This window comes from Coenobita brevimanus, chromosome 5, assembly GCF_032717465.1.
Source record: "Coenobita brevimanus isolate Jiangsu-jjx chromosome 5, ASM3271746v2, whole genome shotgun sequence".
NCBI lineage: Eukaryota > Metazoa > Arthropoda > Malacostraca > Decapoda > Coenobitidae > Coenobita > Coenobita brevimanus.
The window spans coordinates 12,242,200-12,260,632 of NC_136958.1; the positions used below are offsets into that span (position 1 = coordinate 12,242,200).

Here is an 18,433-nt window from a genome sequence, read left to right on the forward strand (position 1 = left end):
GAGCATTTATTATCAGGGCAAATACTCTTTGCTTATTTTTAGTAATTAAAACAGAAATCGTTATCTTGTTGAATAGAAGGATAGATGAAATATATTCTTCGTGTTTTTGACGAACAGCTGAGTATTTTATGCCTAGGAACAGAACAGGATATTTAGAAATAAATAATACTGATGATCTGGTGTCTGTTGCGATGACATCATCGACGGCTAATATGCAGCCTCGAATCAAACACACCCTGCTCGCCCCATGCATCTCAGGTGCACAGGTCAGTCAAGTACAGTACATATAGTCGGCGATTATGACTCTTTCCAACATCAGGGCTACAAACATGTGGTGGGTCGGTCACTAATATTTCAGCAACCTTCGCTCTGTGTTCCCAAATGTTTCATGCGTACCATGCGCCGATACTTTTGAGACTCATAGCACCTAGCTGATGCTTTTCTATGCAGATTCTCTATTCTGCCAAGTAAATTTCAGCACTTGAGTCATCTTCCAGGATCGGTATGGGAATAGTAGGTTTGGGCATTAAACTCCTTGTGTCAGCAAATGGAGGGTGTTATTCTCAAGGCCAACATTTTACTGCATTTGGCAGACTGGAGATCACAGGAAGTAGGAAATACAGACAGAGAGAGAGTTCCAGCACTGACTTGTTGCATAACTGAAGGACTGAGAGTAATGGTTAACTCTCGTATTTGAGAGTTGGACAGAAAAGGGATGAGAGTTTGTTGCTAGCCGAGTGATACACGCCCGTCATAGAGGTGGAGGGAGGCAAGGAAACAGTTCAGAGGAGCAGTGACTTGATGCTGTGATAGAAAAGAGATAAAGATGCAACAGTGTGGCAAGGAGACAGAGGTTGAAGGGAGCCACTAAGAGGAGGAGAGTTAATGAGACAAAAAGCCTTTGACTACCTTGTTGAGAAGAGCTGTATGTGGGAAGCCTCCCCACACATGAGAGTTGTACTCTACAAAGGGGAAAATAAAACCCGTGTAGAGTGTCAACAACTGTGCACGGGTAATGAAGGTATAGAGTCAGCTTAACATACCTAATGTCTTGGAGGCAGATTTTACAAGAGATGTAATATGATCTTTTCAAGATAAATCCCGAGAGAATGAAACCCCGAGTATGTTTAAGGATGATGCAGGATTGACCTGGCTACTTTTAAACATTAGTCGGTACTTTTGTGGAAGATTCTGTAGAGTTGATAGGTGTAAGAGCTGAGTCTTTGATGCATGAAAAACAACAAGATTACTTTTACCCCAGTCAGAGATATGAGCCAAGTCAGACATCAGGCGTGCCATAGTCTCATCCCTTGTTTGTTGAAGTAACTGCCGAGATGGACGTTGCAGGAACAGAGTAGAAAGGAAAAGGTGGAATCATCAGCATATGAGTGGATTGGGTTAGCTGTACAGCACAACAGGTTATTGATGAATAAAAGGAAGAGAGTTAGACAGAGTCCTGAGGAACACCATTGTTGATAAATCTAGGAGAACAACGGTGGACGTCTACAACATCAGCTATAGAACGACCAGAAAGGAAGCTATAGATGAAGGCACAGATACTAGGATGGAAACCGTAAGAGGGCAGTTTGGAAATTAAAGATTTATGCCAGACTCGATCGAAAGCCTTTGAAATGTCAAGTACAATGGCAAAGCTTTTGCCAAATTCCCGAAAGGAAGTTGACCATGAGTCTGCAAGGTACAGTAGGTGAGAAGATTGCCAGTGGAGTGTCCCTGACATAACCCATACTAACTATCAGAAAAAAAGTTCTAATAGGAAAGATGCTTTAAAATGTTCCTTTTTGGAATAGACTTGAAAATTTTTGAGACACCGGATGTCAAAGCAATTGGGCGATAGTTAAGATGGTTGGGGATGGTCACCATTCTTTGGGATAAGGCTGAATAAGAGCAACCTTGGAGCAAAGGAAAAAGTGCAAGTTGATAGACAAAGGCGAAAGAGTTTATCGAGGCAGGACGTAAGCACAGAAGCACAGCTCTTGAGGACAACAGAAGGGACCCCATCAGGCCCATATGCCTTGTTAGTACTGAGGCCAATGATTGCAGAAAATAAATCAGTTGATGAAATTTTAATGTCAGCCATGAGGAAGTCAAAGGGGGGAGTCATCAAGGAACAGCACTGGCATCGTCTAAGATGAATTTGGAGGAGAAAGTCTGAATGAGGAGATCTGCTTTATCAGTAGAAGAAATGGCTACAGAACCATCAATGTAGAAAAGAGGGAAGGATGATGAGATAGAGCTGTTAGAAAGGTTTTTGGCAATGTGCCAGAAAGAGTGAGAAGAATTTGAGTTGGATGAAATTATTTTTAGCAGAGACAAGAACAGACTTAGCAGGATTCCGGGCAGAAACATAAAAACTATGAGATTCAGGGGTGGGTTGGCTCTGGTACGTTGTATAGGTCCTCTCCTTGTCGTGGACAGCATTAGAACAACCGTGATTAAACCAAGTTTTTTTTGCATTAGTCAAAAAATATGAGAAAGGAATGTATGCTTCCATTCCCGAGAGAATAACCTCCGTAATGTGCAAGGCACTCAGATGGCTTCTGGCCATGGAAGCAATAATCATTCCTGGGAAATTCAAAGAATTACTGTCTTGAGGGTCTCCCAGTCAGCAGCTCCAAAGTGCCACAACCGACGTTTCTTCGGGGGGTCCACAGGCCGTATTGAAGCAATAGGATAGGTTAAGATAATAAGGTTGTGATAAGGAGGAGCCCAACAGAGAGGAAAGATTAACAGTGTAAGCAGAAGGATTAGTTGTATGGAAGAGGTCAAGTATGTTGGAACTCTCTCTAAGGCGGTCAGGGATGCGGGTAGGGTCCTGTACAAGCTGCTTTAGGTCATTAAGGATAGAAAAGATATAGGCTTGTTCACCAGGTGGATCAATGAAAGGAGAGAGGAGCCAAAAGTTGTGGCGCACATTGAAATATCCTAGAATGGAGATTTCAGAGGAAGGAGAAACGGATAGGATGTGTTCCATCGTAGAAGTACGTTAGTGAAAGAGTTTTTCCTAGTCAGCAGAATTAGGGGATAAGTAAACAACACAGTTATATTTAGTCAGAGAACGACAGGAAAGGCGATGCCAGAGAATAGAGAATTTAGATGAATCAAGTTCATGAACACAACAGCAAGATAAGTCATTGTATACATAGGTACAACAGCCACTTTGAAACGAATCTAGAGAAAGTAGGAGGATACAGAGAAAGGTTTGCTGTCATTTGCCTCAGACAGCCGAGTCTTAGTCAAGAAGAGAAGGTTGGGTTTAGAGGAGAGGTGGTGCTCAACAGAGAGAAACTTAGAGGAAAGGCCACGAATGTTGCAGAAATGAAGAAGTGAGTCAGACAGCGGTTCCAGGCAACTTGCTGAGTCGTCACCGGAGAAGCTGATGGTGGGGGCATTTATGCCGCCCCCCCCACCCCATGGGAACTCCGATGCTTGGTTATTAGACGCTATTTTAGTTTAAACTTTGAATAGGAAATGTAGTGTGTAATGGGCATGTAGTCTGGTGTTGACAGTAAGAGAAACTTGTACTGGAGAGCATTCTGGTCTACTTTCTGTGTTAATGAAACACTGAAAAAGTACAGCAAAGGAGGACGATAAGGAATCATTCCCGAGGGCTGATGAAACGGGAGCTCTAGCTCTCCCTGCCATCACCTTTCCATCCATCCTAGGAGTACTGCCCTACTCGACTGGTGCTACAGTCTACTCCCTGTAATTAATCTCCATAATGTGTAAAGCCCACGCACAGGTTATTAGTGAAGGAAAGAATAACTATTCCAGGGAAAAACAAAAACAGTATTGGCTGAGGGCTTCCCAAGCTGCAGCGTCAAAATATCTCAGAGGTTACTGAAATAAAAGTGTTATCTTAAGAACAATGACTGGGAGAGAGCCCAGGAAATTTATTAATAATATGAAATGAATTATTCTATGCTCTAGTCAGTAATGACGCGAAGGGTGTATGTTGTTTACCAGATGAATTAGTGAACTGAGTACAAGTTTGGTTATTGCTTGCATAAGTGCTACAGTCACCTTTGGCTTTGAAATGAATATAGAGAATGTAGGAAGACAAAAACAAAGAGTGTTGTCAATTGTCTTAGTCAGCTGGGTTTTGGGCAGGAAAAGAATATGAAGTCTAGAGAAGGGGTGGCACAACAGAGAGTCAAGTTGTAAGAAAGGCGAAATTTTGTGCAGAAATTAACAGAATGCGAGTTAGAAATGACAGTGAACATCTCAGCTGGACATTAGCAATAGAGGCACTGCAGCTGGGGGCATTTTTGGTCTTCCCCTCCCAGGGACTCCATCATGTTTATGAATTATGCAAAAGGTAGCGCGTTACATAATATGCATGTAGTTTTGCGTAGATACTGAGGGATACATGTAGGAGAGTATGATGGATTACTCTTCATATAAATGGCGTATTGTAAAGGTACGAAATGAAGATGGTTTGAAGTATGATTCGAGTGACAAGTAAAACGGGAGCCAACCTCTACACACCGACAACTTTCCTTCAGTTCGAGAATATCGCCCTGTTTGAACACTGTTATTTTCTCTTCCCTTGGCACTGTAACAATTTGTCATGTTGGTGAAATTTTCAAACTGTTATTATTTTGCTTGCAAGACTCTGAACATTTATTTGTATTTTGATGCTATAATTGTATTTGCGGAGCTACTATTGTGTGTGAAGGGTGTTGCAGGTGAGTGTGACTTGGGCAGCTAGGCGAAATGGCGATGTGGATGAGTGTTGGTGGTGCTGGAGGGTAGTTTAGTTTGTGCTGCATTTAGTTGGTGGTGTTAGAATGTGTTAGAGAAGATAGTTTTGTGTGCATTACCTTTAATTTATAATGTGTCTGAGAGGTTAGTTGAATCAATGTTGGCTTAGGTATGGAATGTTGGGGGATTGATTTAACATGTGTTGCTAATGATTTAGAGTGTAATAGAGCGGTAAGTTTATGGTGTGTTCTGTCTCTATGTGCGTTAGTGAGGTTAGTTTAGAGCAGGGATTCTCAAGCTTTTTTCCACCAAGTACCTCGTGGGTTATAAGACCATCTTCCCGTGTCCCCATTAATCTGACACTGAATTTAGAAGGCTAATACCATAACATAAATTCATTATACAATGTACTGCAATGGTTAATATCAAGTAGCTGAAACTGTAATTATTTTACTAAGGAGTTATGTATTAACATTATATTCAATGTAGAATGATACTACAACATAGGAAAGTGAGACTGTATTATACTTCAACTAAACACACATACATCAGAAACGTTGGCTACACGTCTTATTACACGCAAACATACATACAGTTCATACACATGAACAAACTACATATCCTATTACATACTTATATACATCTTTCCATACACACATATATGCACATCAACAACATACACGCCTTTTTACTCATAGACATACATTCAACCACTTTGACATATGCACATGTAACATTTGCCGGTCAGTCGTCGAACATCAAAAACTTAACAAACGGGGTCCCTCAAGGATCTGTTTTGTCCCCTACACTTTTTAACCTATACATGCACGACATACCCACACCTCACACACCATATATACGCATAGCGTCCTATGAAGACGTCATAACACTAACATGTACACACCACAACGCAAACACAGCCGCACACATCGTCCATGCTTACCTCAACTCACCACACGAATGGTTCACCAGAAACAGACTCAAAATAGCCTCAGCCAAATCTACAGAGACCCTTCTCACAAACTGGGTAGCAGAACATAGTCACATTCCACACATCACCATAAACAGCACTCCCCCTACCACACACACACACACACACACACACACACACACACACACACACACACACACACACACACACACACACACACACACACACACACACACACTCCTAAAATCCTTGGTGTAACAAGCAGTACATCAGTGTCATTTAAACAACACATCACAGACATTAAAAACAAATTAACCCCAAGACTCAACGCCCTTTGGTCATTTGCCCATACAACATTCGGGGACAACAAAGAAACCACCACCACAGTATACAGACAAGATATACGTTTATTGCTGAACTATGCAATCCCTGCTTGGGCTTCTAACGTCACTGAAAGACACTTCAACACCCTACAGACCATACAGAACAAAGGCCCTAAAAGTAATCACAGGCTGCACAGCTACTACACCTACGGACCACTCACACCAAGAAATCAAAGTCCTTAAAGTCAAGGAACATCTAGACATGAGAGGCACCCAGATTCTTGCCGCAGCCTCCACAAACCCACACCATCCACTACAGTACATGGCAGCACATCCTCACACACCAAGAAACATCAAAACAACTTCCAGCACACGATATCATACACAAATACTGTCATTTCCCTCCCCCCTCTCGCCCTCCTCAAACCAGCTGCCAGAAGCATATCCATGCTCAAATCACTAGCCACTCCATTCATCACACAGCTGCATACACGGCCTCTTGATATCCACCCTTCTGAATCCTACCTCCCTCGTGATAATAGAGTCCACCTGGCCAGGCTGAGATATGGGGATCATCCAGCCCTCCTGAGTTGTCAGAAGAAGCTGGATGACTCTGTCACTGATGCCTGTCCAGGATGCAACACAGCTCCCCATACTATTAAGCACATTATGGAAAACTGCATTGCACACAATCGCCTGTGCCAACAACATAACATACACTAATTGAGAGCTCTGTGGTAAAGCCAAGTCTCGGCCGTGGCCTTCCTTAGGGACTCAGGGATGTTCGGTCAGAATGCCTAGGAAATAACTACTACTACCGCTTTGACACTCCACTGTGAGGGTTGTGCCGGATTTGAACAAACAAGTTTCTTAGTACGAAGAACAGTATTAGACAGGCATTTTCGAAGATCATGCCTTAAATTTAGCCATGCAGTGTCAGTTTTCATGTTCAAGAGCGTTGAAAATTCACGCTCACATAGGTAAGTACCAGTGAACATCAATAAAGACCTCACAACAACCTCAGCTACAGCAGGGTAAAGCTCATTCATTTTAGGCCTGAACTTGGTCAGGGGAAGTGTTTCAAATGAATATTTTGCAAGAGAGTCTTTTACCAACTCGAGAATTTCTTCCTGCATGTTATCTGGGATAAGGTGCACATTAACAGTGACCTGGTTTCTAATCAGTTTTGATTCCAACTCGCTTATTTCTGGTAAATATTACTGCAACTCCATCCGAAGGGCAGAAAGATGTATTTGCACAAGGTGCACCAATTCTAGTTTTCCAGTGCCTTGGCTGTCACGGGGGGAAAAAATGTGAATGCTAGGAATAAAATGTTGCTAATAATCGAATGTAAAAATAGGGCATTGACCTGTGAAATCTAGTAAAATTTACACTATGCCAGCTTACTTCGCCGATTCTCTAAAGACGAGAATTTTATAAACTTTCTCAACAGTACACAGCAGAGACTAACTACTCACGAATGCTGAATTGTTGATACTGTTGGCCTCTGAGAAAGTGTGATCCTTGCCCCCTTGACTATCAGTAATAATACTCGAGACAAGTTCTTGCTGCTGCTTAACTCCTAGTTGGCACTACAGATTTGAGAATTAATACAAAAGAACTGGCCTAAATACCGGTTGTGATTAATATAGAAATTTGAGCAAACTGGGATAAGCAAATTTAAGAAAGCACAATGTGGAGAAATCAAACACTATTCTACATTTACATTAAACTCAAGAAAGGAACTGTAAATTTATTAATTACAAGAAAAATTTACGTTACAAGTATCACAAAATGAATTCAAATATCAAAGGAAATACACTCACTTATTCAAAAAGCTAATTTGACTTAAACCTAGGAAAAAGAATGGAAATACTAGTCAGTGGAGGAAACGGAGCTGAAGCTACACAAGACTGGGCATCTGTCTGTTGCTACGGCAGGCGCTGCTCGCTGCTAAGTCCACTACGCCGATCACCAACTCGGTGGAGAGGTGCGGGGAATCCGTTGTACAACTGGAGACTCTGCTTTTGACGCTGGGTATGACAAGTACCTTCTCCCGGGGCGGTCCGATGAAGCAAGCTGGAGCACAAAGCACAAAAGATGAGTGTGGCTCAACTCAACAGTCGGAAAAGCAATGCCTGGGAACGACAATTACACAAAAAGTTTCGCTCAGTGAAACGCACTGTCTATACAAAGAGACAGTCACTTATAAAAACATTGACAATTTTATGAAAACTCATTACGATCTGAGTGCGAAAGTGTGGCAGTTAACGGACTGAGCAAAAGTTTATGCATTTCAAAATTCTTCAGGTGTTCCCAATATGATACTATCACAATGTCGCGAATTAATTTGTGACATTGGCTTCTAGCAATTGTTTCACTAAGGTGTTCAAACATATTAAGATTTTCGTCTTTGACCTTCTATTTCTACAGTTCCAGCCTCATGTTGAATCATCTTAGCATGTCATGAAATCAATCACTGTGGAAACATGGCCTTGGAGGGATAAGTTTATCAAGTTTAAGTGTAAGAGTATATCCTTCAAGTAGGCCAGTTTCTGGAATGATTGGCTGTCTGACAATTTCTTGGTGAATTCAGGCGAACTTGTATTGTCACGTATGAAAAATCTGGAAAGCTCCCCTCTCTGAATTATTTAATTTATACAAGTTGGTATCCTTGGTCGAGGAACAAAGATGTAAGAAATTTCTAGTATTTTCTAGTAAACAACTCGTAGGTCCTTACTCGTCCCTAAAATTGTCCTTAAATAAGTTCAGACAAGTTTTATGGGGTTAGGTGAACCGTAACTTACACCTTAACTCACCCAACTATTACTCTTTTATCTCCTAGCTAATCCCCTCCTTGAATTGGCCAATTCGTAAAGGTCACTTAGCTAGGGAGTTCCGGACAGCTGATGATGACGAGCCTGCTTTTCTGTCGGTTACTTGGGCTGTCAAGCGTCCTTGAGGTGCGGATATACAACGTGCTTGGACCTTGTCTAGAAGCAGAGTGAACTCGACGAGGTCTAGGAGCAGAGCGTGCGAACAAGGCAAGCCTCTATCTCCCTCATAGAATGGTAGAGGTACCAGCTATTAGTTAATTACAATATTAAATAGTTATATTACATCATGATATATACAGGGCGAATCTAACAAATTAATCTTAGTTTTAATTAAACTAAAGCCAAGCCAAATATTCCCTTTATCTATGTAAATATGTTAAAACTACATCTGCGTTTATATGAGGGCTTTTTCATCCTCAGACACGTCATCTAACGCACAGGTGCAGCTTAGATCATTGGAACTTTCCAAGTAATTACACATATTTACAATATAGTTGTCCACAAGGGTTAAATGCAGTAGCATTTAATTTATTAAAAATATGAATTATTAAAGAGAAGGTAATTTCTGGGTTATGAAAACCCCTTGAACAGTTATTAACGATCTCAGGTTTTCCTCTGCTTCTAACCAGGGATGACTATTTTAAAAAGTAGAGAGCGCAACTGCTCTGGGGGGAAATATTTCCCACAGTTTTGGAGCCGAGCGAAAAATGATAGGCTGTATCATGTAATGTGACCCTTAGCCAGGAGTTCCCTCCAAGTTCTTGAGAACCCTGTGCTGCGGCTCTTTTAGGTCACGCAACCTGACCCGTTTGATCTCCACCATCTCCTGTATCCACGGTAGCCGCTAACTCAAGGGGTACCAGCTTATCAATAGTTTTTATGCTGGTATGTCCCCTGCATTTTATTTTTATGAGTCTCAGCACCCCCTCTGAATCGGGGTGCGTGGAGATCACCTTAGCTAATGGCCACTGGGATCTTGGTTGTTCTGTTTCCACTAAGACCACATCTCCTATGTTTATAACAGACTTATTGCTGGCAGCCTGAGCCCGATAAAATCTTTCTTGTAGGCTCAAAAGATATTCTTCTCTCCAGTGTCTATTCCAAGTATGTAATACCCTTTTCAGACGTTGATATCTATCTCGCAGATGTTGTCCCAAATCATTATTTTCTATGACAGGATCATCTACTTCTTCCTGGATATCCACACAAGGCACCGGATGAAGCTTCCTGCCATATAACATATGAGCCGGTGTCAAGGCCTCTAACGAGACGCTAGTGTCATCTAAATAGGTTAGGGGTCAATTATTAATCCTAGTTTCAATTTCAGTTATCACTGTTATTAAATCCTCTCTTGTGATCTTAGGTATGTGTAATGTTTTCCTTAGACATTTCTTGACAATATCAATCATTCGTTTGGTAAATCCATTTTGCCATGGTGCTCTTGGAGTTGTGAACTGTCAGGTACAATTTCGGATTCCCAGCGCCGACTTAACCTTTAGGTCATTCATTATGCTCAATAGTAAAGGTGCTGCTCCCACGAAATTAGTTCCGTTGTCGCTTATTAATTTGTTAGGACAAGGCCTTCTAGCGGAAAATCTTCGAAAGACATTCAGAAATGTCTCTGAGCTCAGATCTTCCGCCATTTCTAGATGGACTGCCCTTGTGTAGGTGCAAGTAAATAGACATAATTATGTAAACCTTACGGGGAATTCCCTCACCCGTAATAGTTATAGCCCCTGTGTAATCCACTCCAGCCACTTTGAAGGGCTGACTTACATTTACCTTATCTTTTGGTAAGGCAGGTGGTCCTGGGTTGTCATATGGTCTTTGTTCATACCTCCTACAAGTGATGCAGCTTTTGAGATATTTCTTGATGACCCGTTTACCCCTAGGGATCCAATACCTTTCCCGGATTCGGGCCAAAGTCTGATGCACACCTCCGTGAAGAGTCTAATAATGGGCATCCTTTACAATCAGTTGCACAAAGTATCCACTCTTGAGTAATAATATGGGATGTCTAGTTTGGAGAGGCAAATCAGCCAGTATTATTCGGCCCCGGCATCTAATTAGACCCTTTCTGGCTAAGAACAAGCCTAAATCTCTTATCAGCTTATTCTTGTTCCCTTTTCCTTGGCCTAAAAGGTCATATATCTCTCCGTAATAATTCCTTTGTGTCCTTTTCAGCCAATATTCCATGGGATCTAACTTCTGAAACCCCACTTATTAAAAAATTCAACAACCAATTTAGTAGTGTTAATAAGTTGTCTTATTATTGAGAATCGGCTGATGTCAGTTACTTCTGGCTCAGGTACTACAGGATCCAAGTTTACTACACCAACCTCAGCAAAACTATACTGTTTCTGCTTAGGCCAATCTTTAGTGAGTAACCATTTAGGACCTTTCAACCTCATGTTATCTTTGATCAGTCTCTTTACTGTCGAACCTCTCGAGAGCAGATCTGCTGGACTTTGTTTGGAGGATACATACATGAATTTAAATTTGGAAGACAGCTCTTTACTAGTCTTCACTCTGCTGTGGACGAAAGGAATTATACTGTCTTCCTTTCCTATCCAGTAAAGACAAATCTCACTGTCAGTCCATATATAGATATCCTCAAACTGAGTATCAAGAGTAGTGGTCAAATACCTGGCCAGTTTAGTTCCCACTTCTATGGAAGCCAGTTCCATTTGAGGTAGGGTTCTTCCTTTAATTGGCGCAACTCTGGATTTGGACATAATATTCTTACTATCCTCTCCTGTTGTGCAATAGGCTACTGCTCCATAGGCCCTTTGAGAAGCATCACAAAATCTGTGTAAATGCGACTTCTCACTACTGCTTATTTCCCTGGGAATACATATACTAGATGTGGTTTCCAATTCCCTTCTAATATGTTCCCATTGTTCCACGTATGTCTCACCTAATTCAGAGTCCCAGTCTAACTTTTCTTGCCAAGCCTCCTGTACTAAACATTTGCCCCTAATAACTATAGGACTGACCAACCCTGATGGGTCAAATAACATGGAGACCTGACTTAACAAGGACCTCTTGGTGAGGGTGACATCAGAGAACTTAATTGGTTTCAAACTTATTACATCAGCTGTTGTATCCTGGTTAAGACCCAACACATTTAGAACTTTGGGAATGTCAGAGTTTGGATAGTCCTCTTGTATTTTATTCCTCAAAAGCGGTGAATTTGTATTCCAGCTCTGTAACGGCAAATTTGCCCTCCCACATTCGGAATTGGCTACTTCATAAGCCTTCAAACTTCCGACTCTATCAGCAACACCTTGCAAATTATCCATGTAAAAAGCCTGCCCTATTTCTGGGCATTTGACATTTTCAAAATGATGCTTTAAAGCAGTGGTTCTTAACCTTTTTTGAGTCACGGACCCCTTCGCGAGTCTAGTGAAAGCTATGAACCCCTTCCCTACAAAAATGCAAACACAGCATTTTTCATGCAATGAATGTACTTTATTTTACTGAAAACTGCCTGACCCAGTGTATGACATACACAAAGTATAAAAGTGTCTTTACAAAGAACTGTTTCCCACTGTTTCATGGAAAAGCTAATGGCCACTCGATGTAAAAATGAAATACAGCCAACTTGTGCAAATTAAACAAAAAAACAAAACATTAATTCTGCTCAAAAGTTCTTTTCAGTGACAGGGTTGTTTGGCTTGAATAAGAAGATGAATTTGTGGAGTGGTCTTTGGCAAGGAAACACGCATGTCATCGCTGACATCCAGTTGAGTTCGACTTTTCATTTTGATAGAAACAAGCGCTGAAAACCCTGACTCACAAAGGTATGTAGTAGCAAACGGAATCACAGCACCCATAGCTCGCTTTGCCAGAGGGGGGTAGGGTTGTGTCAATGAACACCAGAATTCTTCAAGACTCGATTTTTTTTTCGTCAGTTAATGATGCCAAACGGCATCATGAAATTGTTCTCAATTAATCTGACCTTCACGGACCCCCTGAAGCTCATCCATGGACCCCAGGTTAAGAACCCCTGTTTTAAAGTGTTGCAAAGTAGGAAAGGACTAGCACAAGAGCCAAAGAGCACCGATCGGAAACAATAAGTGTTCAATGGACTATCCTCATTTTGAGGATCATGAGGCCAGAGGAACTTTGTAAATTTCCTATCCTCCTCTCTCAGTCCTATTCTGAGGAAAGCCTTACTAATATCTGCTGTATAAGCACAAGGTTTCTCTCTAAATCTTAGCAACACATTCCCTAACTTCTATGTCAGTGTAGGTCAAGAGTATAGGCAATCGTTCAAGCTAGCTGATCCCTTGAACGCTTTACTGCTACAAATGGAAACAATCCTTATGGAAGTAGTTACTGAATCCTTGCTTACAGCATGATGATGTAAATAATGTCCCTCTTTATGGTTAACAGGGAATTCTGTCTCTCAACTTCCTTAGTAGAGAATTTAACTGAGCCTTAGCTGCTTAGTAATTTGTTGGTAACTCCGAATGGCTTAGTTTCCATGGTAATCCTACCCATTAAATTCCACTGACTGATTATACAAATCCAAGGTTATTTTATCTTCAGAGGTTGGTTCCTCGGAGTGTTTTCCTACACTGTCTGGGTCCCACAATTTGTGTCAATATTTTCACCAAACAAGTCATTTACCTGAGTAGGTTCTAGTTCTGCACCTATTCTAGCTACCATCAATGACTGTGTGGGGGTAACAAAAACGGAGTCTACTAGTTTAGCCTCTCCTTTAACTTCTTTTGGAAAAGGCAACTGACCCATAATAAGGTTACCTCCTGGACTCTTGAACAGCTGTACCTTATTCTTCTTGAAAGTCATATGTAGGAATCTTCCACAATAATCAGAACCAATTATCATTTTTATGGGACCCACAGTATATGATTCCACATTCCGTTTAGCCAACTTTATCCCTGAGCCTTTTAGATGATCAGAGGTTTCTTTCATTCCTTTTATTTATATACTTGTCTCCATATTATCAAGTACAGCTGCTGTTATACGGCATTTATATCTGCCTAATTGTATTACAGGTCTAACTAGATCAAAATACTGAGCTTTCTTAGTTGTTAAGAATCCTGTAATGGTTAGATTTCCCTTGCCAATAATAGGTAACTTTAATTTCTTCACAGTGTCTGCAGAAATGAAGGATTTCTGAGCACCCATATCAAAAATGGTACATGCCAATAGGTTTCTAGTCTCAATCAATACCTTCACATCGGCTATGGGAACTGCAGCTGGCATTACTATTGGAGCATTCCCTGGGCATAAAGCACTATGATGATGATCCTTTTTACATTTAAAACAAAGATTTAATTTAGTTTTACAGACCGCGAAAGTATGTTCGGAATTCATACACATTATACAACACCCCAGTTCCTGGAGCTTTCCTACTCTAGAAGCATAATCAGGATAATATTGACAAGATGCACTGGAATATTGTTCACCACAAAATGCACAAACTTTCCTGTCCTTTACTATGGAAAGTTTTGCTTCCCTAATTTCATCAGCTTGTCTATTCCTTGTCTTTAATACTTTATCCTCAGCCTTTAAGGAACTAAGGAAAGTACCTATCTCTTTCTTAGGCATATACTTAGTCTTCTTTGACTTAGGTTTCCCAACCAGTTGGCTAGTGGGTTTTTTCTTTTGTTAAATCTCAGGAGGTTTTACTGTTCCTTGCAAATGTTTACAGAGTTGCATCAAGCCTTCCTCAATCTCTTCGCAGGAGAAATTATCCTTTTGGTAACTCGGAGCCCACCTCTCGCCGAGGCAACACCTCCACCGCTGTTCCCGGCGGGACCAGCTCTCCACAGCAGCCGTACCAGCCGAGGGTCAGGCCTGTCCTTCCATCTCAGGGAGTGCCCTGGTCGGTCCACCAGGAGGTCGAGGCTCCTCCGCCCTCTACTTCCCGGCCGACGACCCTCTCTCCGCCACCACCAGGACCGGGGTTGTGCCCTCGTGACGACCGGGACCGAGCCTTCCCTCCTTGCTTCCACCTGCTGCTGCTGGGGAGCTGGGCGAGCATTTATCGCCCTTTCCACCAGGGGCTAGGGGGCTGAGGGCAGTGTCGGGGCGGTTTTCCATCTCAGCACTGCGTCGGCGCCCCTTCCATCGGCGCTACGTATTCCACCGTGCTTCAGTCGTCCCACCCTGCCCTCCTCGACCATCGTCTTGTGTGCCAGTTTGCCCAAACTACCGCGCCTTTCCCTGCCCTTGTTCGCCTCCCCGTCAGCCTTTTTGCCGGCCCAGCTACGCTCTCCTTGGAGAGCCATCATCTGCTGCTTCCCTGACGGGCTCTTTGTTTGCCCGTGCCCCACCAGGTGTGGGGCAAATATCACACAACAACAACCTTTTGGTACCTACCGTACAAAGCATCCTTAGTTTTGGTGGAAGCTTTAAGGACACAATTCTGGAAAGCACCCAATCTGATGCCTTGATATCTTCGTAAGTACCTAAGGCATTTGAGTTACAACTCATTGCAATTCTAAAATTTTGCAAGGAATCAAAATCGCGATTAGGTGTGGATAATTCAATTAGAGCCTTCAGTAATTGAGTAATAACTTGCTCCCTATCTTAGTAGTTTTGTCTAAGGATAGTCAAGGCCACCTCATACTTATTTTCTTCTACTGGTAATTCCTGTATCAGCTGATAAGGTGTTCCTTTGACCTGTCCTAACAGATAGGTGAGGTTGCTGTCCTTTGAGAGATCTGTTCTGTCATGAACTAAATATCTGAACTGATCCCAAAAGGATTTCCAGTTTTGCTCCGCATCAAACTCCGGAAGCGTTATTTGTGGTAACACAGCTCTACTCCACTGTTCCACAATTTGTGTTTCCGCGGCAGTCTCAGCTGATTTTGACTCTAGTGTCTTTACTACAGTTAAGCATTCTTCTAATTTACCTTCAAATTACGTAGTTTTTGACTCTAAGAGTTCTTTATCATCAGCCTTTATTATAGCCGCTTAGAATTTATATAACCTTCTTCACACTTATTCCATCAGTCTTTCAGTATATTTGGGAGACTTTAAAACTCCCTGAACAGAGATATTTCGTCCAACGACTGTTGACAATAATTTATGACTCTTTTTACCCATCCAACCTTACTACTACATCTTTGCAACAAGGAAACAGACATGTTGGCTGATTTCTAATTTCATAATTTAACTATGAGTTTCAACCACAAATTTACCCCAGCTTAATAATTATCTGATTATTTTAAATTTTGAAGAGGGTAGGAATTAGGTCCACCATATCAAACCTATCCCCCTGGGTTGTTAAACCTCTAGGGTTGTATTTTATCTCCCCACTCATTTCCCAAATACTAATTTTCCGGCACAGCTAACTAATCATTTAAATTTTGAGGATTGTCGGGATTAGGTCTGTAACTTCAAACCTATCCCCCTGGGTTATTAAACTTCTAGGGTTATATTTTATCCCCACATTCAATTTCCAAAATATCCATTTTCCCTGAACTCGGTATGTACAGTCAGGGAAAGTTCCGCATTACCCACTCTTCGGAGCAATGGTGGCCGACGAATATTCACGAAGCAGCAGCCCTATCCCACGTGTCTGGTAACAATGGGTGGGAGGGAGGGTGGCCGGGGATGGGAGGGTTTGGAGAGTTGCTCACGTCACAGTATCAATACAAGTTTACTGTCAAAAGTATGCTTCTTTGCCTTCGTTTTGTAATGTTCGATAGGAATGATAGTTACAGAGACTGATCTTATAATTAGGACTTCCCATGTCATTCTGTCTAAAGGAAAACGAAAAACCTGTTAATCGCTCATATAGATTTTTTCTTTATTATTACACACTGCCCTAGACTCGTAAGTTCGAGATAAATAATTACCAGAATAACACCGGCAATGTTTCCAGGCGGATGTTTACAGTAGGATGACACAGGATAAATAAACAGATTTATAAGAATTATATATATATATATATATATATATATATATATATATATATATATTAGAGCTGTTCCTATGGTTCGGGGATTAACTGATAGTCCAGCTTTCCCAGGTTCGTGTCTCCTATTATTTTGGGTGCCTAAATGGCTCGCTTGGTAAGCTGCTGTACTCACGCAGTTGCTAGCGCTGGTTCGAATCCTCGCAATATTTAATTTATGTAACGGCCATACCACGTTGAGTACACCGCTTCCCGTCCGATCAGCGAAGTTATGCAACGTTGGGTCTGGTTAGTACTTGGATGGGTGACCGCCTGGGAACACCAGATGCTGTTGGCATCCCTACGTGTCAAGTGGGGTTGGTGGAGGATCCCCGTCTGGGATACATGGCGTCTGGCAATGAATGAATATATATATATATATATATATATATATATATATATATATATATATATATATATATATATATATATATATATATATATATATGTGTGTGTGTGTGTGTGTGTGTGTGTGTAGATAGGTAGGTAGGTAGATAGACAGACAGATAGACAGGTAAATAGATAGATAATATAGTGTCTTTGTTTTCTAGTCAGCACAGAATATAAATATATGTTATATCGTTACGAATATCTCCTGGGGAAACATCTCTTGTTAAAGGCGAGAGGTAATACAAGCATTCATACCACTGTCCGAACCCAGCAACCTTCCATGGCTTTCCTGACAACACTAACTCTACAGACATCTACGTAACTTTTTTCATAAAATTCTAGCATCATATAATTCATATTGTCATCTATCCTTACAAAATTAACTCAAACACACCGCCCAAGTCATACATTGCAGATTTACACGTGATTCCCACCCTATCACTAAACCCTTCATTGCTCCCAATTCCCCTCCTCCCCTTCCTTCACACTGACAGTTACCAGACACATATGCTCTCCCTGGGGGCACCAAGAATGTCAGAATTATTTGAATTATACAAGTCGGTATCCTCGGTCGGGGCACCAAGATGTAAGAAATACCTAGTATTTTCTAGTAAACAACTCGTAGGTCCTTACTCGTCCCTAAAATTGTCCTTAAGTAACTTCAAACAAGTCTTATAGGTTTAGGTGAACCGTAACTTACACCTTAACTCACCCAACTATTACTCTTTTATCTCCTAGCTAATCCCCCCCTTGAATTGGCCAATTCGTAAAGGTCACTTAGCTAGGGAGTTCCGGACAGCTGATGACGACGAGCCTGCTTTTCTGTCGGTTACTTGGGCTGTCAAGCGTCCTTGAGGTGCGGATATACAACGTGCTTGGACCTTGTCTAGAAGCAGAGTGAACTCGACGAGGTCTAGGAGCAGAGCGTGCGAACAAGGCAAGCCTCTATCTCCCTCATAGAATGGTAGAGGTACCAGCTATTAGTTAATTACAATATTAAATAGTTATATTACATCATGATATATACAGGGCGAATCTAACAAATTAATCTTAGTTTTAATTAAACTAAAGCCAAGCCAAATATTATCCTTATCTATGTAATTATGTTAAAACTACATCTGCGTTTATATTGGGGCCTTTTCGTCCTCAGACACGTCATCTAACGCACAGGTGCAGTTTAGGTCAGTGGAACTTTTCAAGTAATTACACATATTTACAATATAGTTGTCCACGAGGGTTAAATGCAGTAGCATTTAATTTATCAATAATATGAAATTATTAAAGAGAACGTAAT

At 41.4% G+C, this 18,433-nt stretch overlaps 1 protein-coding gene and 1 non-coding gene across 2 annotated transcripts in view; both read left to right on the forward strand.

Moving 5' to 3' along the window:
- Nucleotides 1–16,324: 16,324 nt before the first annotated feature.
- The window catches only part of LOC145397767 (fatty acid hydroxylase domain-containing protein 2-like), a 32,733-nt gene continuing 30,624 nt past the window's right edge, over nucleotides 16,325–18,433 (forward strand). The window contains exon 1 of the mRNA XM_080270796.1: nucleotides 16,325–16,374. Coding sequence (XP_080126922.1) covers nucleotides 16,325–16,374 — 50 coding nt within the window. The remainder of the gene's footprint in view (nucleotides 16,375–18,433) is intronic.
- On the forward strand, nucleotides 16,929–17,047 carry LOC145399354 (5S ribosomal RNA). The gene has a single exon (XR_013897275.1). It is a non-coding gene; the product is annotated as a 5S ribosomal RNA (ribosomal RNA).